This window comes from Varroa destructor, unplaced genomic scaffold (assembly GCF_002443255.2).
Source record: "Varroa destructor unplaced genomic scaffold, Vdes_3.0 BEIS01000007.1, whole genome shotgun sequence".
Classification (NCBI taxonomy): Eukaryota; Metazoa; Arthropoda; class Arachnida; order Mesostigmata; family Varroidae; genus Varroa; species Varroa destructor.
In genome coordinates, this window is record NW_019211460.1 from 8,718,767 (window position 1) to 8,742,588 (window position 23,822).

At 40.0% G+C, this 23,822-nt stretch overlaps 1 protein-coding gene and 1 long non-coding RNA gene across 29 annotated transcripts in view; one reads left to right on the top strand and one right to left on the bottom strand.

Annotated features, from left to right (window-relative positions):
- Positions 1-5,230: 5,230 nt before the first annotated feature.
- LOC111254999 (dual specificity protein phosphatase 3-like) overlaps positions 5,231-23,822 on the bottom strand; it is a 42,924-nt gene continuing 24,332 nt past the window's right edge. For 12 of the 28 annotated variants that reach the window (XM_086974127.1, XM_086974131.1, XM_086974126.1 and 9 more), the window contains 6 exons: positions 21,278-21,422; positions 12,756-14,864; positions 8,243-8,416; positions 7,965-8,049; positions 7,332-7,470; positions 5,231-5,842 (listed from right to left, as the gene is read on the bottom strand). In XM_086974127.1, the coding sequence (XP_086830253.1) occupies positions 5,637-5,842; positions 7,332-7,470; positions 7,965-8,049; positions 8,243-8,416; positions 12,756-12,874 (723 nt within the window). In that variant the 5' untranslated portion in view covers positions 12,875-14,864; positions 21,278-21,422 and the 3' untranslated portion in view covers positions 5,231-5,636. Of the gene's footprint in view, positions 5,843-7,331; positions 7,471-7,964; positions 8,050-8,242; positions 8,417-11,744; positions 11,908-12,755; positions 14,865-21,277; positions 21,423-23,822 lie in introns of all 28 variants that reach the window. The other 16 variants (XM_086974141.1, XM_086974139.1, XM_086974143.1 and 13 more) reach the window with 5 other exon arrangements.
- Positions 10,649-23,707, top strand: LOC147754276 (uncharacterized). The gene is made up of 2 exons (XR_015316448.1): positions 10,649-10,769; positions 22,606-23,707. It is a non-coding gene; the product is annotated as an uncharacterized LOC147754276 (long non-coding RNA).

A 23,822-nucleotide genomic window follows, 5' to 3' on the forward strand; every position in this document is an offset into this window, starting at 1 on the left:
TATATATATATATATATATTGAAGACTGAAGTACACTGGAAACTATACGTTGCAATATGTGGAGTTGTCCGAAATATAGTTTATTTTGGACATTGCATCAGAACGCCTGTGTTATCGGGACTTCGATAATTAATATCGAGTCAAGAATTATCTATCTTTTACATACTTAAAAAGAAGCTTCACTCTTAGCACTTAATTGGCGAAGATCTCCATATGTAAAGTCGATCTGTAGGCTATAAGGTTTCCGCAAAAAAGGATTTAGGTAAAATCGATTTACAGCATAATAACGTTATAATGTTAATGACTAATAACGTTAACCATTTCCCGCTCCAGAACAACTTGTAGACCTAAACTGTTTTATAGGCCATCAGCACATAATAATTAAATGGCAGCAAATAGCACATATTGAAATGGATTAAGACGTTTTTCAGGGAATAGAAGCTAACCTTCTACGCCAGCAGGCGCAGTATATAGTAGTGACGAGAACAGGTATAGGCTATGCGAGTTAATCCAGGTGTTGCAAACATATATTGAAGCATAGGTTAACAAGCTTAAAATATACACGTCGTTAGGTTCAATTTAGTGTTGTCCGCTCATACCCAACTCAGCAATAGGCAGTCTGCTAAGACTGAGGTAAATATTTGATCTTATGAACTTGCATAGTTATGGCTAAGGACAGTTTTTATTTGAACCGCTCGTTTATGGGGCGGTGGCTAGTTTATCTAATAAAAAACGTAAAAAGATGAAGACACTTTACTAGATTCAGCCAATAGATATTAGCTATGTTAGTAAGTATTTTATCCAAGCATTAAAACAGCAAAATTACTATCTCAATAGGATGATGCTGATCTGCCTAGCATTCAGCGGTACCATGAAGAACTGTTAACAGACAGTAAAGACGTTTTTAGAAAAATTAGGGAGCTACTGTACCTGCTTGAGAGCTACGGCCGACTTCACTTAACAAACGACGTCAGACATCATATCCTTCAAGCGCGGATGAGCTCAGGGTGGAGATAGTAGCGCGTAATCCGTAGCAGAGACACAAGTGGCTCTTAGACCACTCTGGATCAAGGTAGCGTTCGGGGCTACAGAATGGTCTGACCTCGACGTACGACATCCCTATGACCTTCGGGCTTTAGTAGTAACAGAAAATGACTCAGGAACGAAAGGGTCAGAGCAGAAATGCTCTATCAGTCTAAAGGGCTTAAGGCAAGTGCAGCAGTAGGCCGGCCCCATTGTCGAGAAATACAAGAAACTAAGAGTTGTGATGACAGTTCACATAATGCAAAATGCCTTTTTGCATAAAACCAGAAACAAAATCTCCCTCTTTGTTAGCGGCTGTTTAAGTGGGTACTTTGCAGCCCGATCTTTCTTCTTCTCTGGCAAATACAGAAAATCACGATCATCTCGGAAAGATCGTGAACGTGCTGGTGCATCATAAACTATTACACATAGCGGTCCCACTTAACAAAAGTAATCGCGTATTTTCGGGTAAGCCACCATGTTTTAAAGTACCTTCGAATTATCGATAAAACAATCTATTTCGTAACGGCTCAACAGCTTATAACGTGCCTAAACTCGGTACGATGTTACATTCACAAGATCCTGCGGCGCCGTTTCGATCAGCATGAAGCGATATTGCCGAGTGGATTTTAACCTCTTTTTTTTACAAGCACTCGAGGGACGGGATAGCCTCTATTGATATGACCTAGTAAGTTAAGAATTTGGGAATTAAGACAATTTCTATGGCTATTGAGGAAAGTGGGGTTGCCAGTTGCCAGGGGCAATAAATTTCTGCAGGACGTATTACGAACCGCACGGCTGTCTACCAAAGCCCATCACAAGGTGACCTGCACCTAGAATGAATTGGAGGAGGTAAGTGAATTTCTGTCTCGTGTTGCCTGCATGTTAGAAAATCGGCCATGGACGGTTTCGGTACGGCGACCAAGCGTCTACAATGAAAAGGTATCACAACTATGGACTTTTGGAGCGCGTTCTCAACAAATACAAGAGGGAGGGGCTACAACTGCAACGGAGCTATCCTGTAAACCGTACCTTATACACCCAAGAACAGGTAACAAATAAGTGTCCCCTTGCCGCATTTTTCTTCACAAAGCCAAAGCTAAAAAGCGCCTGACTTCAAATAAGGTTTAGTAAAGCTAATAAATTGTATGTGGCTGAATTTTTGTTAAATTTTCGCTTTTTATAATAATAGAGTATTTGTCTGAAATGTCACATACGGGCGAAAAAAAAGTAATGAGCACAGCTTTGCTTGGGAAGCTCAGTCTTTGTTACTTAAGGACTGAAGGAAGAGTAGATTAAAATAGAAAGGATAAGAGAGGACTAATAGAAAGTACTTACAAATTCTATTTTGTTCCACTAATAGGCTTTGTTTACGAGTAAAGTTTAAGAAGACTGCGTTACTGAGTCCTGGATAAGTCGCCGTAGCTCTAAAGGAGGCTAATAGTGGCTCCTTTAACAGTCCACGTTAGCTCCCACTATTGATCCTTAAACATGCGTTTCGATCGCTGCTTAAATCGAAATTATTTTCCATGGCGCTCTGGATCTGTAGCTCACCTTTGGATACAATAACATACGTAAGCTTTTACTGCAGTAAGGAACACACGCGGTACGATGTGATCCAGTAGAGAAGGGACCAATCTAAATCATGTCACTAAACAGCGTCCTATCATTCGGCAGAACGACCTGTCGTGCTACCTCCTGTGTGGTATCCACGTAACAGATCTGACCCCTTAATTCATTTTCTCTCGAGGTGTGACTGACTTCTGGTAGTTCTCTAACTATCGTTGCTCAACTCGAGGACTACTCTGCAGGTAGCGTGCCTTTACTGACTGCAGTTCATTCGGGTTTTTCAAAATGGCACATTTCTGTAACGTAATTCAAGCTACATACATTTTTTTAATAGAGATAAATTCTACTGTATTTACAAAGTTAGCTAGCATGAACAATTTAATTATTTATTTGAAACATTTCTGAAATCTCTTGCGGATTAGCCTGCCTGGCTCTTAGTGAACAACCATACTACCTAACCACAACGTCGAAGCTCATTAAATTTGCTGAAATGAGCAAATTATAAGAAGATTATGAACGGTCCAATATAAATGCACTTACTGATTTGCGGCCTCGTAAATTCATAACACTATAATTATAATTAATTTACAAAAAAAATACACCCTTTTATAACATACACGTATATTATATCAACATTGGATAAATATATTGTATTTTATGAGTCATCTAGTTCACTCATTAATAGGAGTCTATATATATATATATATAATAACCTTTAAGGTTTTGGATTTTCATCTCGGAGACATTGTGGTGGCTAATTGAAATGTTTCAACATGTTTCAATGGATGTAGCAGTTACGTAGATAACTAATATGTGAACCATTTGTGTTACACTTTTTTGCACATGTTACTCGATTAAGTTATATGATGCGCTGTTACTTCAACTAGTAATCACTGACCAGTTGCGTAAAATGCAAATTCATTGCCTAATAAATGATAAACCAGCACACTTTTATTGTGCACCCTGCACTCGCTCGTACTTCGTCAACGGTGACGATATACCAACGACCATCGTAGTTTTTGCTTAGCTATCCATACAACTCTTACTGGTAGTTTCCTCATAAATGATTAAGGTACGAGCAGTGATAGGGCTTTGTTGTTGGGCGTTTGTCATTTTCTGCCATTTGGCATATCATTGTCATTGTTCTATGTGTAATAGTATATAATCGATTTGCAATTTTGTTGGTCGGTCTTGATATTTCATTTATTAATTATTGTTTGTTACTGTTGTTGGTATAAAAATACTTGTATAATGTTAGCTTAATTATATAACTCTAGAATATTGGCACGGGACGCTCCGTGAGTGCTGGACCCTTTTGAATGCTAGAAACGAATGATAGAAAAAAAAAGAAAAGTTTAGAAACAAAAAAATTACGTTCAAGTGAACTGAAAGGACGGGACTGAAACGATGCTACCAAATATATACACGTAAGTTCCTGTAGTCATTGAGGTCTGTAGTGAAGTCGAGATGTGTAGACAAAAGATGTCCATCTGAAGAGAGTACGCGAACACGAGGGGAAGGCCTCCAGTGTGTAGTCTCTGTTGCTGCTCTAAGTACTTGTTGCTATCAGATGCGTGTACGGTTGTCACGATAGTCATTATACGTAGTGGGAGCCCTGTTATCGGACTAGTTTTATAATTTATTTGAACGGGTCCAGCCTCAGAAGGTAATCTTGCTTTAGTGAAAATTCTTACTTGTTCGAAACATGATGGAACGGGCAAGAGACGATGGCCAGCAAGCGACATCTGTCGGTCGGCATCGGAAGCGACCGATTTTCATTTTTGTCTGTAGCTAACGGCAACATGTAACCTTAAATCTGAACTGCTTCGTTATTAAGTGAAGCATCAGCCTACTATTACGTATAAGCTTTTCACTAAGGTCGTGCTTCCAGGCAGTCGTCTGTTTGTTCCGTGTTGGGGACACGATATGGATAATACACAACATATATCTTCTGCCCCCATCAGATCAGTCGGTGAGTTCGGTCGCCGATTTCTCTACAACTGGGATAACTTCGTTCCGCTCTGACTCTAGTCTATCTGTCAATGATAATATCTATTTGCTGTCGACAGAGGCAGATAAGGAAGAAAACACCCAAGGCTATGGTTCACAAGACCACCACAGTGCTCGAGGCGGTTGGTGAGACCCGCCACGCCTTGACCTTCTTAAGCGCCCGGGAACTTTCATTGAAGTATGGTCATCTCGAAGTCAAAATAACGCACTATTTTCGTTTACTTATAGAGATATTGATAGGAAAGTTACGCAGCGTGAGATATGTTTACAAAAAAACGATCGCTCTGTGTTGTTCACAACATACTTGCTGGGAATATATACAGAATATCAACTTCCTTCAAATTTTAGTACGGCCTAAGTGAAGTGTACACAACAATAAATTTGTCCTGCTGTTCTGGCACATCCTAAAGGGCGTTATTTAAAAACGAAAACGCAAAACTCTGGAATATCCTCCAGAAGCTCCAGAATGGTCTGTTCTCTCCCATATTCGTTGTAATTTTTTTCCAATGTGATGTCTTTCACCGTTTTCGCCTACGAGTTTTTACGGAAAACACAGCTGCTTTGGTGCTGTCTACTGCCATAATCGTTTTATATTATTATCTATTATATGTCTATAGTAAAATAGCAATTTAACAGTAATTTGGGCGTCATTTATTGCGTTCATTTCTACATTCAATCAACGATGCACCGCCATTTACCCACATCGTTTATGGCGCCTCCCTGGCAGTTGGGCACTGTGGTCTTTATCTGGATTTCATCCCTCTCGATAGTTTTTCCTTCCAATTTACTTTTTGTTTTTTGTCCGGCATACTGTGTACTTGGTCCTCCGAACTGCTCGATCCGTCTCGAATGATTGCCAGGAACATAAGTGACATCTAATAAATTAGCGCTTGGTTTCTCCGAAGGAAACGTGATCTTTTGCTTTCAGGTATCAGTTCGTTCTATAAGCTACCGCCGTGATGCTGTTGAGAGTAATCAAAGCAATGGTTATTGAATTTGCCCTTTTCCATCTATGCGAATATGCTCTGCTACCTTCACAGAGAGGCCTGTTGTTCACTACGGATTCGAGTATCCAGTTGAATCAGCTGATGCAGGAACCCGTTATTCGGCCGTACGACGCGACGCTCCCGTACGGTGGTCAAAGCTTGTTCAACGGTCATGTTTCGACGTAGCATTAGGAAGCCAATTGTTAGCGTCGCCGAGCGGGACATGCCCATTAAGCAGTGCACAAGGACCTTTCCTGTAATAATATGCAAGCAACGTGTTACCAAGCCTACTTTTAAGCTTACTTCTGTTACAAAGGAAATTGGACGCGACATACATTAGCTATTATCTCAGCCGTCATGGTGTGAATATTGATATTAAATAGCCAAAGTTTGCACAGTGTGAGGTAAGGGATGGAAAGGAACGTATATTAGATCAGAATCGATAACGTAGACAGAATGATGCCGGTTTTTTTCGCTTAACGTAAATGAAGATGTGTTACAAATCGAACGAAAGAATCAAGCGAAATTAATACGATAATATTCAAGGACTTAGACTTGTGCAGTTTATTTCAAAATATGCTAGCGCTTTCTAGAAAATGTTTCAAAAGCGGTGGGGTATTTTTTTAAATGTAAACATCTTTAACTTGTAGCAAAGATGAATCTAACTTACAATGTTTAAATTTGACAATGCTAATATAGAACGAATTGTCATTAGAAAACGTAATATCAATTATGTAGCTGGATTAAACGTAATCACCATTAAAAACACTTTTGCGTCTAGGGACAGTTTTATGGTGGTTTTAAGAGCAGACGTTAACCGACGTTCGTCAGTTGTCAGGAGGCTGACATTTAACAGTCAATCGTTTAAGTAGAATCGAACACAGCGGGCGAAAGCACAGCTAAGATTTCTTACCCCCAGAACCTTTCATGAACGAAACTGAGTAACCCCTTAAACGAGACAACATCAGCGGCGCTAGCGGGTTGTTCATAGACAAGCCTTGCGCAATAAAGGCAACACGACTGAGTATCCATTAATTTCATGTACACAGTTAATAAAAACCATTACTGCTGATAAAATCCGAGTAGCCTAAGACGCCAGTGGATATAATAATTATAGTGAAAGTTGTACCTGACAAACATTTATCAAAAGTTCAGCGTTCCTTGTCTGTTAAAGCTATTCATAGCTTTGACCTGCGAAGTAAAAACAGAATAAAGATAAAACTCCTACGGATGAAAGGCAAGGACATTTTCAACGGAATAAATTCCGAAAAAAAATCGTCGTGTCCGAGCCGCTTACCAATGGGGTACGTTTTCACTTCAGTTTAAAATACTGAAATAAAGCGCTCCACCCAGGTATGCGGGACACCCATGTGTCCCACAAGATTTCGGTCGCTTACCTCTCAGCATTGATATTTCAGGTAGAGGTTTAGCTCGTGAGGCGATGCGACAACTTCGAATACATCGGTCAAGCTTGACAAAAGTGGAAAAAGGACATCGTTTTCTGCAGTGCTAACAATCTGGAAGCCGTACTCTCAGACCAGAAAACGACTTCTCACGAATCACACATCTTAGGTGGGGATGTTAATTTTCAATATATCCGACTATCGAGAAATGCCGTTGGTAAAATTATTTGTTGGTAATTCTCAATATACTCCCTAAAAGATTTTTCCCTGTTATTGATATTATGCCATTCTTTCCGTCGTTTCTTATAGTCATCTTCTTTCTCACTCAAAATCTCTTTACCATTGTTCTGTAGTGCGGAATCGATAAACTCTGACGCAGGCTCAAACTGTGAAATCATATCAGTGTGGGCGACGTCTTCGAGTACCAAGCCCTTATACCGTAACCCGTGCGGCCTATAAAACTCCTCGGATGTTGACACCTGTAGGTATAGTTGGTAATGTCGAAAATGACAGTATAGATATTATTCAGTTAGTTGAATAAATGCAGCTAATGTGAGCTTTTACATGCGCATTTCACGTAATACATAGGCCCTCTACGCCCTTAGATACAAATTCAGTCGTTAGATACATATGCTACATTGGCATGTCATACGACATCAAAATCATGTACTGCTTTGTTATGATGCATATCATAATTATATACTATTACGTACTATCCACAATTGTCTCAATGATATAGGAGCAGCTTGATTAGGATTTTTCCATTATATTTACCAGTTTCAGAACGCTTTTCAATACAAATTAAAATTTATCTATTTTTTTTTTCATTAAAACTGAGATTTAAAGATTGGTACAAAACAATGACAAGGATAAAAGATGTCAAAAGGGCGGTTGTCATGGTTACAGTAATCTCAAAATGAGACAAATTTAATCTGCGTTGTAGCTAATTACCCTACTACAGCTGTAGGCTCACCTGTCCAAAACCGAAGCCTTCGGCCGCGTTAAGGACATGGGTTACTCCTAGATATTTGAGGTACTCGACATTTCGAGCCGCCCCTCTGAAAAACACATACACACATTATCACAAATTACACTTAGCGCAGTGTATATGTATCAGGTCCTAACAACAATTAGTACCAACTATAAATGCGAGATACAGTCATTGGTACCGTCTGTGTACGTGTGTGTGTGTATCTATGTCCAGCAAAAGCCTAAAACGTGTTATGAGCTAACGTTTACTATGGTACTCACTCGTCTCCGATGAATACGCCCGTATAGACCTCGTCAAGATCCACACCGAATAAGTATCGGTCCCTGCCATCAGCCTTGGCAGCGATTCCTGTTAACTTTTCCAGGAATTCGATACCCGCCAAGCGAGTTGAAGGAGGTTTTACCTCGTTGAGGATTTGTTGCAAAGCCCTCATCCTGATAAATGATGAAAGGGGAACATTATAAACAAGCCCACCGTGAAAATCATTAATGAATCAAGGTGACCACGTATACGATGTACATGATGACCAATATTTTTATGTCTTCTATATGTATATACATATAGACACTTGCTAAGAACCCGTTTATATTTTTTTCATATTTTTGTAATAAAAAACAAATAGCATAACGATTCTCATGATCTTATTTTAATGGCAAGGAGTTGATCAGGTAAAGATCATATATATATATATATATATATATATATATATATATATATATATACGAATAATGATGCTGCGTCTACACAGGGCGTCCTAAAAATATATACATGGATTGAATGAATGTGCCATCCGTTTTTTTTTCGCATAGAAATTATATTCAGTTGCAAAAGAATTTACACGAAAAGTATAATTCTTCTTCCTGCCGCAGACGCTCATAACTATTGCCATTTTAGTTAACACACAACTGATAACGGTAGACTATTCATTCATAAACTTCAGAAAACTCTCAAATCTCCCAGTATCGGTTTTCTAGCGTAGACTTTATTTACAAGGAGTTCTTAGAAGAAAAACGTTGTCGGGGATAGGTCTGAGAAACCGACAAGGCATTCAGGACCTCTTCGTCCAACTTATTGAAATACGCTTTTACGTTACGTGGTAATGTATCAGCGTTCTGTCCTGTTGGAAAAAAATCTTCATTACAACCCTGTCGGATACGTAGTGGGACAACTTTTCTTGCAATAAATTCAAACAATTAAATTGTACTGTTAGAAAGGTAGTTTCAATTAAAATGCATACGTTTTTGGAACATCCTGTATACATATATAGCAGTCTGGTTTGGAATTAATGCTCCGGCTTTCAAGATACTTCGAGTGAAAATCAATTATATTTACTCTAGAAGAAATTAGTTCAACAAAAGCAGCCTTCAATGACCAAGTTTTTGTTCCTCGAAGTCCATAGCGGCGCGGAAACTGGTACAAACACAACAAGAAAATTTTCAAGCAAAGCACGATGCGTCAACGTTACAAAAACGGAAGTTAGAATGTTAAAAATCAGCGAGGAGATGACGAGGTGTCGGGACCCGACTGACCAGACTGGCCTTTTTGCAATTGAAAATTTCACGAAAGCACAACTCCTAAAAAGCCCAAAGACTCTGGCGGCCAAAACTGGCATTTCAGATGACACATTACTTGGATACCTGAATATTCAAAAAGCGAGTAAAAAAATAGATCCCCCGTTAATAGGCTCCGAGCCAGTTGGAAATATATGTGACCTATTCCGCGTGCAATCTGGAAAATTTAATCAATAAAAACTGACTTGACTTGGTGCATCGACGAACTACTGCTCAAGGAGAAACTGGGCGAGTGAATGACGTTGTCTTGGACAGAAATCAAGTTCAATGTCATGTCGAATGGGTTCGGACGGTGGATTTGCATCAAGGTGCTGATTATAATGTTTTGAAGTACTATGAATGCGGCCGGTTATCTCGAGGTCCCAAAGAGCTCTGTCCTGGACCGTAAACATGACAACCTAAGATAGGCAATTTGGTTACCCGACGGCAATGTGAGACCCTATCGCCATGTTTCAACTACTCTCTCGATTGAGCAAGTATGTTTTAAGTAAACATTTAGTAGTAAATATTTAACGTTAGCTTGATCCCGCTTATTTCCCAATCCAAGTCCGTGAAATTACAGAACTTTCCGTGGCTGAAAAAGCAACTAGTACCTAAGCATGTTCCACAATCAATTCGCTCTGAGAAGATATATGTATTAACCTGAATGGCACATATATGGCTGTCCAGAGACTGCCACAGCGTCGCAATACGTGTGTAAAAAAATAACGAAGGATATTGCTAACGCATATTAAAAATCACCATTCTATCTCTAACAGTTCAAAAGCTCTTCAGCTTCAATATCCGCCAGATTCGCTGGCAACAGCCGAATAAAAATTAAAGTAAAATCCTTGTCGTAAATAAAATCGAATCTAAATAGGTGGCTCCTATGGTAACAAAAAAAAAATCATGCAGGGACATCTTACAGTTTTTTTTCAGGCAGAAGGACTGAGATTTAGCGTAAGCGAGGTGTGATCACGAAAGCTGCAAAGACAGCCTAAATTTAATCAATGATAAATTTACATTTAGCAACAAAGCGAAAAAAAATACACTTCGCTAAATTTATGAACAATGAAGTACGAGATCTTTGTCTATTTCTTGTCAAAAAACAGTACTGAGGTATAGTGCTTAGATACTTAATTTATCGACATCAGGTTGCAATCCAGTACTTCAGTGAGAGCAATTTATGGACTGCAAAAGTAAGCCAACGGATAGTTCGTTCCTCGCCTTACGATTGGTAATTAGAACTATTATATGTAATTTCAAGTTGATCTCCACCGTTTTATGACTAAAATGGTCTTTGAAATCGTTTGGGTTCTACGCATTATTCAGATTGTCAAACAGTTAACGAGAGAACGAACACTCTTTAATATACATCCCGAGTTGCTACTTGTTGCATGAATATAGCTCGTGTCACAGCTGTTGTCGCTGGAAGTTCCCAGCTTTCGAAAGCACAAAAACGGAGCTAATAAACGTATCCGAGTTCAGTGATAGATTTATCTCTGCTTATAAACCAGATCCTTTCACCAAGTTTTCTTGTACATTTTTATGTCGAAACTAAAAAAAAAGCCCTCTGTTCGTAAATCTCAGAAATCCCCTGAAATACTCTATCAACGGCGGGTTTTCGGGTCCACGAGGTAAATTTAGCAGATTTTAATATATGCCATTTCGTACTTTTCCCGCTATATATGAACACAATACGAATCCATCTAAGTCAACGGCATCGACGGGTACGCTGTGCAGATTTTGTAAGGTTTTGGATTGAAAGCTTACTCTAGTCGGTGATAGCTGTTCGACATTTCTAAACGTGTTATTTAACATTAAAGTGATGATCAGTTACAAGTTAGCAATGTTCAAAGTTGTATTTTTATATTATCGAGCTATTGTATTCTGCATTTTGGTGATCCGTATCACAACTAGTCAGCGGCATTAGTTTTACACCCGTACAAAGTAGTCCTTTGCAATTAGGGGGGTACAGTCTTTACTTAAAAATCATACTTTAGGCAGAGTCACCAGCTATTCACATAGAAAAATTACGACGACAAGTTTTCTTCTTTGACGATAATCGTGACAAAACATTGACAGCTTAACGATCGTGAGAGCTCTCATAAATGGTATAGATGTGTACGTGTTGATCAATATTAAATAGATGATATAAACTCGCTTATTTACTTGATACAGTTAATATTTCAATGAACGTTATGATTCTTACGTGAAACGTCAAGAGAATTGAGAAGGCACAATGTTCGCCGACTCAGATAGGCCCAGTTCGACACGGCGTTAACCAAATCAACAACGGGAACTGTGTTACGTCACGCGTGTCTCACGAAGTTACAGCCGAAGCTAGTAATCTCATGTAGCTCCTCGAACAGTTTCTAAATTGTCCTTAGCAGTTACGTTAATTACGTTTGACCAAATGAAGGTGTACATAGAAACCCACGGACGTTAATAGCAACTTCACAGCAGATCATTTATGCGACAACTTGTACCATTGCCGGTAATTACGATAGTGAAGTTATCATTACATAATCAGTCAAACACAGTGGTCTCATGGTTGCTCTCTACGTACACCCTTCGTATATGAACAAGTAACACGAAAATATTCTGTCCCTAAGTCTGCGGTAAACTTTCATGTTCTTACTACTCAGCGTCGACTAAGAAAGTGCCTCCTTAAAACTGTAAAGCCATTCTCCAACCTCATATATAAACGCAATAACACAACAAATCCGCAATCGTTTATAACAAAATCGCGTGGAACTTGAACTTTCAGTCCGAAGAAGCAACTCGAACGCTGTATCTGTCAGACTATATCGAGTTTACTACCTATACGATAATATAGCGAACCTGCTCCATTAGAGCTGGTTTGCTCTCGAGGTAACCTACCGTTTTTATTTCGCCACCGTCTCTAATACTAAGCATGATAACAAATCAATAAACTGATGTGCCTACCTATCACTGAAGTGAGAAAAAGGCATGACAACCAGTTACGTTGGTTAGGGCCAGGTGATGAGATACGTAGTGTATTCAGGCATGTCCTTCATTTTCCACCGTAAGCAAATGAACAATGAAATGATGAGGGTCTTATGTGATACATAGAAGTGAGGAATACGAAGCGATGGTATATAGGACAGAGAGAGAGCGAAAAGGATGAACTGAAAAAGGGTAAGGGGCGAGGATTAAGAAGATTGCTTCGATAGGGCTCTGGAGAGCTCCTTGGACGTACTTGGGACAGACGGCTGTGTCAACGGTCTCGCGGAACCACATGTAGACGGGTACGAAGACATTGTACAGCAGCCAGGTGTGCTTAACCGACTTCCACACACGATCCCAGATAACCCCCATTACCCCCCGTGAGGCTCGCGACTCTGCGCCGCCGCCGCCGCTGCCGCCACCCGATACCGGAGGAGAGCTGATGTTGGACTGCGAGTATGGGCTACTGACCGCTCAGCCAGCAGCCACAATTATTTCAGCTGAATGAGCAAATTTTGATTTTGCCAATGAAACTTGTTGGCCCGTTGTTTCTTCGACCGGGAAGTTTACAAAGAGGAGCCAGCGTCAGATCAGCGAGAGGACAGCGGCTAAAACGTTTAGCTTATAACAAGCTGATAACACAACCATGAAACGTGAACTCGTTCCATTCGGCTTCTGAGGCGTCAGGGCAATAGAAGTACCCGGTATTTTCTTGTCGCTGTACTTCTGATTGTTGTTTATCATTTACTAGTAGCAGGGTCCTGGCGTCAACAACCACACTTGTGAGTTTAATTAGAGCGTGAGGGACTCAATAAGTCCGCACATTTGCTTGTTGATCTCAGAGTACATTATATATGTTTGTATGTGTTGTTATATTATGCATATACATATATATATATATATAACTATGTATATGTACGTATATATATACTATATATAGTTTTCGTGACGGTTTTTCTTTTTGCTCTTCGTTAGAGAATAGACGGCGTTTGACGATATCTGTGAATGCAGCTAGTACAGGATGTGGCTATGTGGGAAGAACTGTGTAATTGGACGGAGGCGATCGTATATATTTATGTTATTGTCGTACAGAAAGCCCGTGTGAGGGAAGCCATCTGCGCCGAAATACACGTAGTAAATTTTTTACACGATGCCAAAGGCTTTGCGTTGTCAGTAAAGCGGTCCTGTTTCCCCTCGCACTTGTGATAACAACGATGTACATAGGAGGTAAAATCACCAATGAATGTTTAGTGTGCTTAAACAATCGCAACGTACCTGCAATCGGAAGTTCACAGTTTGTCTATTCCAATAGGTCATTATATATATATATATATATATTCTGTTTTTGGTGCTGTCAGTATTGACTTATAATTGGGATTGAATTTAGAAATCGAGTGAATAAAATCAGTTTATTTGTCAGAAAGCAGCTCGACTCACTTGCTATATCTCAGCCTATGTGTATCAATGTTCACTTGGCTGGTGGCCACTAGTCTTGGCTTGGTCTGTATATTCCAGTGCCTTCACTCGTTGACTATACTATTTTTATTGTAATTTTTTATCTTCAATTTTTGATCTCTTTCAGTTGCGCTGTCTTTCTCCTGTCACGAAAATCAGGTAACGAGTCTCACTATGTGTCTAAAAGTCTTAAAAAAAGACACTGTCTTTTCTCACGTTTGCTTTGAAGTCTTCTCTTTTGTCGACCCGTCGTCCTTGCCTTCGTACTATGTATTAATAGTATTACGTTGGCGAGTTTGCTTATTCAACGCCTACACTTCTGCTCCACTTTAAACACTTTCGCCCTTCACGCTACCTGTGTAAAGCGCGTGATTTACGGATTTGCTGTTACACTAACCAGAAGTAATGAGTAGGGCTCACAGCTATCTGTGTAACTGTGTGATCTTCCGTTATGCTCTGTTTTTACGTTGTGTCTGTTTGCCGGTATCGGTCGGTCTTGGGTTACGTTGTGAAGCAGCAGGAGCAGACTTGATGCAGCAAAATATACCTATTCTGTTTGCATGCGGGCCCGACCGCGTCTCTGTTTCTCTCTAAGTGCGCATGTATGTATGTGTATTTGTATGTACGTGGAGACCAACGGCGGTTAATGACTTTCTGAGATACTGTTGTCTAGCAGACGATTTCAGCTGTTGACGGGCTGCGTCTCAATACAGGTAGCACAACTACCCATTTTTTGCGCGTTTTGCTATCGAGGGCCACTGTTGGGTTTTGAGTTGTCTTAAGCAGGCAACTCCCCAGGTAGCAAGAGCAGCAGCAGCAGCAGCAGTAGCAGCGGAAGCAATGGCTTGCAGCGGTGTTCGCTTGCGGCCACGCTCTTTGCTCGCGTAATCTTCACGCCGCACGATTCCTGAAATGATGACAACACCAATTTAGAAGAACAGCTAAGGGTGTAGGAGCAAGTCAACATAAAAAACAAGGCCCACAAACAGAATGAAAATCGATTAGAAAAATTCTCATGGTTGTTATTTTAGTGGATATGAAAGTTCGATCGAGTTATAGCACACTTTCTATATTTCCACCGTTCATAAGGACAGACGTATCAACCGAATCAAATGATTTTGTCTATCTATTTGGCGAAATAATTTTCTGTTCGTCGTAAGATGAATGAAACTTACAAATAATTTAATGAAGTTGCGTCAAAGAATCATATTTTGATGGATCCCCTAAAATAGTGAACACTTTTATGTGCGCGCTAAAAACCATTTGTCTTGATTATGGGCAGCCCTAACGTTAACCGGTTTACTTCGTAAGTATGAAACTGCTCTGATAAACGGGATAGTGGCCGACCGAAAGACAGCCTATCCTTGTCGACTGGTGTAATTACACATTAGACACCCACCTGCATGACTCAACCAATAGAATTAAAAATATCAAATCGTGCATGTACGTAAATTCTTGCGTGTACATGTGCATGTCCCGAATGAAGTTCGTTCGTCGTCTAGCCGACTTTGCTTCTGAAGGAAAAGAAACTGAGGTAGCCAATGATAAAAAGTAGCTCCCCAACCTAGAAGTAGCCCATCAAATCAGTGAAAAAGCGACGACAACGGCAGCCCCTTTCATTTATACTCTCGCGCTATTGGTATTTGTGTTCGTGTCGGCTCAATGCAGTATGTTACGTATACGTATTATATTACGTATTATAGGTCGCTCGTTCAATACTTTTGGTTGATTCTGAATCTCAGTACTGCCGTTGACGATTAGGTTGACGTTGTTAGATAGGTACTTAAAGTGGTCTTAGTTCGCACCTCGTTTCATGCTGGGAGCCAGCAGTACTATGTAATGCTTAACGGCAATAATGTACGTAAAGCTCAAAACGCACAAGAACTTTATGCTTGTTTGACAGACAAAAACCATCATGGATTCTGCAGTGTCACCCCGATCAGTCACTATGCTATGTAAAGCAACTTCTATGCGAATGTGTAAAGTAAAAAATATATTTTTTACTTATTACATATATATATGTATGTAACTTATTACATATATATATGTATGTAACTTATAGCCAACATACGCTACAAAACGTATCTAGATAACTTTTTATGCTAATTTAATGGACAAGAGAGAAAGCAAAGGGTGAACCGTTGCCGCTTAAGCGTGTATTTATTCATTTTTTTACTCAGTGACGCTCACCCTACACTCGTTTGGCGTTCATCGTAAACAGCTGATTCGGACGCATTGTACGAAGCTATAAATACTAATTCTTATCAAACACTAAGAGACTACTTGCGCAATTTTTCATAGCTATAATGTTTCATGTAATAACGTTTAGCCGTTTTTACAGACAACGAACAAACACTGTCGCAAACAGAGGTACGTTGTAGAAAGTTAATGTTAAGTAGTGCCAATTCGACAATGCCAAACTCGTCAGGCAAAAGAAGCCTGCGCTATCCAATTCACCTTAGATTTTGTGTCAGAGTAGATTTCAATGCTGACGTTAGAGTTTATCCAGGTTCCACGTGGTTAAGACCTTCGGCACAAACAGTAGATCGTATAGGACACCGGACCAGACAACTGATTAACTCAATGATGAATATGTTTGGAGCAGTTGAGGTTCTCTAGCGCTCAGGAACCGTTTCACTAGCTTCCCATAAATATCAGAGAAACAAACGTATGAGACTATTTCGGCAAAAGTCGTTCCGGATTATTGGTATGTAAGCGAGTTGGTCCAATTAGAAATACTCTGTCAGTTGTTTCTCTTTTTTCATAATGGATAAAGCGGTATTCGGTCACCTCAGTTCTGTGTACCTGTCATCGTCAGGTACTTTGCATATATTCTTGATAGGAAAACATTAAGTTTATAAGGTTTGTTTTTCTTGTGCAACTAAAATGTTTACAAGGGTATTAACCTATACGTAAACAAACTCTCGGCTACTACAAGTGTTTCCTTCCCCTCTGTTAATTAGCACCGTCGTATGTACATTGCTAGCGGCCCCTAACAACCAAATCCAGAATGTTATGATAGCTTGCGAGGTTATTGTTATACCAGTTGTTAACTAACCACTTCGAGTTATTAGGTGTCTAACAGGAAGCATTGAAATCGCGAGTAATTCAAAGTTCGTCTGCTTCGTACAAATATAAATAGCACAAAGGCGTCCTTTTTACACACTCTTCGTTGCCGCATCAATCAAGACCGTCATCGAGGCACTAGATTAAGTCGAGTCATCCGTCTATCTATCAGGCCGCTATGAGATTCAGCTAATTTGATGGCGCTAACTTGCCGGTATATCTTTACTAAGAACGTACATACATGCACACCTATAGAAGTTGATCGTAAGGGTCGGCGATTTTGGACCGAAGGATTACGTTACATACAGATGTACAGACAGTTCCTAATCGACGTATTATGAATATTATACAATATTATTAGTGAATTATTGCCCGTCTTACTGCCGTCTCTCTTCTCCCTGTTAGTAAGACTTCAATGAGACTCAGTTCATGAAAAGGTTTGCGTTTCTTCCGCAAAAGTCAAATTCTGTTTATCAGACAGTATGATCTTTTTCTCTCATGCAAAAGGCCTGCAAGCGTTTGTCGAAACAAACCACCCACAAGATATGTACCGAAGCGCATAGAACAATTCTAAGGGTGTAATAGAAATACTGCCAGCGAATTCAATCGAAATATTTACCCTGCGTTAGCCTGTTTGTATCAACATGACAAAGGCGTATGGGAAACGGTTGCGTGGCGACCCTAAGCGTTTCTATACAATCGTATGGCAAATATACACACACATAGAAATGCATTTTACACAGATTATCGAACATACGTGGATGATAAAAAAAAAAACAACGCGGTGGGGCGGTGGAGAAAGATAATTCAGTGTGTCATCATAAAGACAGCCAAGTAAGAAGCACTCTTCAAGTCACTAGACATCTAACTCAAAGGTAGTCATGTCAAGCATTGCGCCCCCTGACATCAACTATCACCAGATATTTAGCAGCAGAAATTTAGCTTCGTCTATTAAACTCTACAGATAAACTAGGAGGAAGTGCGCTAAAACTGCGAAATTCGTGTCCGCGAGCGGATGTATACAAGTCAATTTACTATAAGCCACAATAAAGGTACCACACCCTCACTGGATAGCAAGAAATACGTCACACGGCGTGTATAGCATGTAGCATGTTCGTTCCTTGTCAGACGAGTGGGTTTTTTGCCCTCTGTTTAGCCGTTCGCCTTCCAATCTCATCGACCGAGCTATTGCGAAGGCCTAGAAACATAGGTATGCTCAAAAGATAATTGTGCTCGATCATCGATGACGCGCCGCGTGAACTTGACATTCGTCTCCTATGGACTGTATATTTCGTTTACCTATATTGTATATAGAGGCGTCGACAACTAATCTAAAGGCCTTGTTCTTTTGCGGTGTGAACCTGGAAAAGTGGGAACCTTCTTTGACGGCCAGCGAGTGAGCCTTCTATCGTCTGAAGATTCACAGGAACCGGTCTTTGTCCTTGCCCATTTGCCCAGTCGGAGACTAAGACAATTTACTTACTTCCTAGCAATCACTATCTGCATTTGGCCAACGGCCGAAGCCTAAACGTCGATGTGAAGCAATGACCGAACACTCGCTGGTGCGCAAGAAAGAGCTTTACCTAGCGCTAGATATGACGATTATTACCGTCAGTATCATGCACCAAGCGCGGTCGTACAGTTTAAGACATGGTTAGGCTGAACAGCCGTACGCTATTGCCCTATGCTTTAATTCACATGGGAAGCAGCAACAAAAATTGGTGGAAAGAAAGTAATTACGCTAAGCGAGCAGTAAAGGGATTTCTCGTCAGAGTCCTGTCGCTATTCCGCGGAGTAGTTGTTAGCTATCGCAAGCTAGAGGAAGATGATCGTTCTTAGTGAGAAGTTTTTTTCATCAAGACAAGAGAAACGCTTCAAAACATGAGCAGGATTAAAAGCTAGTTCGACATGATGTCATTATTAGTGAACCGACGGGAAGTTTGTTACGCAGAGGGATAAGGGAGCAGCCGCCGCTAATACCATCAGTGCCAGCGTACGTAGGCAGCTGGTGAGTGCCGAGTGGGCAAGACTACGCTCATAAACTGCTCATCCCCCATGACAAATACAGAGGACACGGTTAGCGAGTGTTAACTCAATACCGGCCTACCTTGAACACTATCCGTTTTTGTTATACGTCCGCCTGACTTCTCGTGCTGCCTGATGAGACGCATTAGTCAAGATGGAGAAGATAGCTAACAATGGATCCTCCAGGGAATGCCCTCTTAGATGCCTATACTGTTTGTGTGTGCGTTTAGGAATGCATCGAATATAAGGATGCTCGTTCAGTTAATTAGAACGTTTCAAGTCGCAATCGCTGCCCGGCCATCGTCTTAATGCTAATGGATTTTCTCATTCATAATATTGGCCAATAGGGACATCCAATCCTTGAAAATATATATACGCAATCGAACATTTGGAGCTTAGGCTATGTATTAAAACACTATAGGCTTTTTTAGGTTACTTTCGAAAATGAATTCATCAGTAGACTAATAACCGAAAAAATATGCACGTGATACTGTCTGTATTTCTATTTTATTGTGAATTATTCTCACTTGGTCCACTGTCTCAGCGCTTAAACCTCCTCAGGTTCTATACGAATATGACCTAGTAAAGGTACGACGATGAACTTTGATTCCGAATAGGTTTCCTCTGATAAAATGGCTCTAGCCACTCTTAATACGTACGTACTGTATTTACTCCTGAGTGACATATGCTTCGTATAGGCCCAGGTATAGCGTCTGCTGCGTACATCTAACATCTAACGTTCTATTTGCATTCACATAGAAAACCACGTTGGATGGGCTTCAGCTGGTTAGATTTGGCGTTGGGGCCTGCACAACGACGGAACGTTGGGTGAGGAATAGTGTGCAGGTGTTATTCCCAAAACAAATGGACATAATTATAGCAAAGCATTACAACGCTTCCCACAAATGAATTAGTAGAATTCTTCTATTGAGCACATAGGTGGCCACTGTCGCGTATTCTCGTTAGTTAGGGTCTAACTTTGTGACAATCCTCAATTAGTCATGGTATGTATCTTGTACAAGAAAATCTCCCTTTCGGTAAATTAGCTGAGTGATCAAGCCATTACAAGCTTGTGCACTGACTAACTTTTGCTTTACAGGTCTCTTCCGAGGGTATATGATGCTTTCATTGGCGATATTTTCATCAACGTCGCACATAGCCCTCATGTAGTCATTACACACGTTACTCTGCCTAAATTTAATTACTGACTAGGCTTGCGTGTGCATGAGATTGGCGACGATGAAAGTTTTTCGTATTGTTCATACAAGTTACCTGCTACGATTCTTTCGGCTTTATTTTTGCGACGGTAAGCGGTGCTCTTGTGCCATAGTCCTGCTACCTCGGAAGCATTTTCCCAACAGGCACTCAACTCTGGACCTAAATAGATGTAACTGAATTATTGAACGACAGTCGTCGTTACGATTGCTCTGCTAGATTATTAATTAAATATGAATTAGCGAGTACTAAGCTTTTGGCCTCCTGTTACTCAGAGAAAAAAAGCAACGATTTGGATGTATCCAACGATTCGTATTTGCTTGGAATAATTTCGAATGATAGCTTAACTGTTTGAATGCGCCTTGATGAAATATAATATATGCGTATATCTAACATCTAACAACTAATCACTATTCGTAACATCGAACGTATTGTAAGTGCACGCGCCCGTGCCTTAACGGATCTACGAACAACGCACGCCCAAACAATGACGAGCGTCGCGTGGGTTCGTATTAATGTACCCGGTTGGTGTAGTTCTTATTAGTAGTACAGAATATGTACCCGTTGACAAACTGATGTCAGTAGGTGAAAATTGAATGCCCATCCGATACGTTTTTGCACATCCTATCAATGTATGCGACTCATAAACCTATGAATCATAGCTGTTTAAATGGTATCCTTAAATTGATCCGCTCTTACGTTTACTTGAATTCTAAAATATAACTGGTTTTGGTCAAAATTCAATATCCTTTAAGCATCCGATCTATAGATCTATGGCTACACTGTACCAGCTGATTATGTCACCAAGCATTGTTGCTTGTGCCGTCTTGACATGCATACGTTGGTAATTATTCAGCACTAGCAATTGTTATGTTCGGCTTGAAACTAATAATTTTACTTCAGGGGCGCTCTGGACAAAAAAAATTGACCTATGCGGTATTCGTGCTAAACGAGAGTAAACGTAATTATCTAGCTGCTTAATCTTATACGTAAAACGAAGGTCAGTTTTACTACCAGGATTTCTAGCTGTTAAGAGCAACGTTGTCGGGGCAAATGGAAGCTCTTCGTTCGATAATTCCCTCCTTAACAGTCTTATCCCCAGAATGAGAAGCTTCTTTGCGAGTGGTTCGGTTGTCCGGCCTGTGTCGACTTACAGCCCCTGAAATAATGGTTCGTAAAAGTATTCGCAATCTCTGATATTTCGGAGCAGCTAAACTGTATCCTGCTAAGCCCGGCCAGAAAGGATGCTAACTTAAGGAGTGCTAAGAGAGTGGTTTCGCCAAACAAAGCTACCGTAAGACACGAAGAAAACGAATGTTGTCGCATGTCGTACAGGAACAGTATAGATGCGAAATACACTGCTCGACTTCATTAGGTTATCGCCCAATTCGAGCTTGACATTGAAATTAACTCTGTCCTCAAATTTAAAGACATCGTGCCGTTTGAAGTAATCTGTCAATCAAATTCTCACTTGTAATGAACGCTATTAAGGCGTTACGTTTGAGAGCTAGATAAAAATATCTACATTATACATAAATATATTTCGAAAATTTCGAAATAAATCTTCTGTATGTGTTAGGAGAGTAATGTGATTTTTGGCATTCGTATATATTGAGTGTAGCCGCCATAAATACTGCGACTGAAGCTTCAATACGGTAAGCGGTAAGCTATTTACCAGTCATTAGCCAGAACTCTGCTTATCACCAAATAGCTTTTTTAGTCATAGTCACACCTCAAGTGATAATGGTAGGTCTAAGGTCGCTTAAGTGTTCTCAGATATTCTAGATACAACAAAATCCTAATAAATAACATTTTCGGCTGATAGAAGATCAACAGTCCCAAAAATGCATGGACTCGAAACGGTCGGAAAGTTCAAAAGTTACAAAAAAAAAATTGGAAATTATGTCAATTGCCAATTGATATTCTCGTTGTCTCTTTATACACCTTACGCCTTTGTCTCTGTATCAAAGGCGTAAGGTGTATAAAAACTAAGTTTTTTTTTTTTAAATATAAATTAATAATGATTTTCTGACCAGTCTTATCAAAGTCTTTCTCTGATATGACAGAAACCGAATACGAACTTTACAATTATGGTAGTGCTTTGTCTAGAGCTGAAAGATGGCAGTTCATTATTATAATTTCTCTCCGGTGACATTAACTCGTGCACCTTGAAAGCAATACCGAGATGATATTTTTCTTTTTATAATAACAAATTCAATTGTCGTGTATAAGTCCTACTAATAGTTACGGTTATGGTAACAATAGGAGTTAGTAGAGATGTTTCTGTGCACAAACTGTACCGTGGGACTCTGCCGCAGCGATGCACCGTTGAATACTTGCAGGAGGAGCGCACGTTCAAAGATTATGGAGTAAAGATTACGGAGTAAATGTTATATGTCCCGAGCTGCCTCTAGCAAACGTCTACTAAGAAGGATTCATGACGACGGGGAAATGTTTGAGACTGTTCGAGATGCTTTCGCTTAGCCAGCCACATTCAGCGTTTGGCTAAGGTATCCGTTACAAAATATTTGTCCTGAAGTCTCGTGAAACGAAAAAGGCGACAGTTTCCTAACGCTTCGAACCACTGTTCCGGTGAAATTACGACGGAAGATACTCAGCAGTATACAGTATGACCTATAACTGGGCTTTGAAACGAAAAGAGTCATCTCTACAAATAGTCGACAGACATCGAACAACACCAAACCCTAAGACAGTCTCTGCATTTACCTCGTATTCAGACGAAGTCTTTCTTAAAATCTTATCCTAATAAAGACCTCGTTCATGCAGTACGTTAATCTTTATACTAAGACTGTATCTGTGCTCTTTTACGAACAACTTCATGAAGCACGCAAATTCTTTTAAATTAAATAAATAGAACTGGGATTCTCAAAAATACCAAAGCTAGAAGAGGAAACCATATTTTATACATACATACGTGTTATGACGAATCTTGTTCAATTACATACAGACAGAGTCGTAAACGTTAACGACACAGATGCTGCCCCCAGAGTTTCCACATTATTTTTGCGAGGATGAATTAAATAGTTTTCTCCAGTAACGTGGGTAATGTCGGGGAAGCAGGCGACACAGGGATTGTTGATGGACGTAGCGACCCCATTTACTGCAGCACTTTGGCGGAACTCGAAACAAACTTGACAAATCTACTGGTATCTTAAAATACGGTAATTTCTATTACACACCCAGAACTCCGAATTAAAGTTAGTAGTTCGGATCTTAAATATTATTTTCCAAGTTGATCCGTTTTCCAACTTAGCGGACGACCATTACTTTTGAAACTATATTGTGCGTGCAACTTGCAATACGTACTTCGATCGAACGCATCATTAAGCAAGGCAAACGTCTATGGCCTGGAGCTGTTAATTTAGCATAGTCTAGTACAATAGAAATAAATGAATGTAGTAAATAAATTATCACTGCTTAGTCTTTTTGTGGTCCTCCTTAATTAGGGCGGGTGGCGGAGTTTGTGACACCACATCTCTAGATGGCTTATGTATAGCCGAATGGTCAAGTGAGAAAGTCCTCACGTGTTTTATATGAA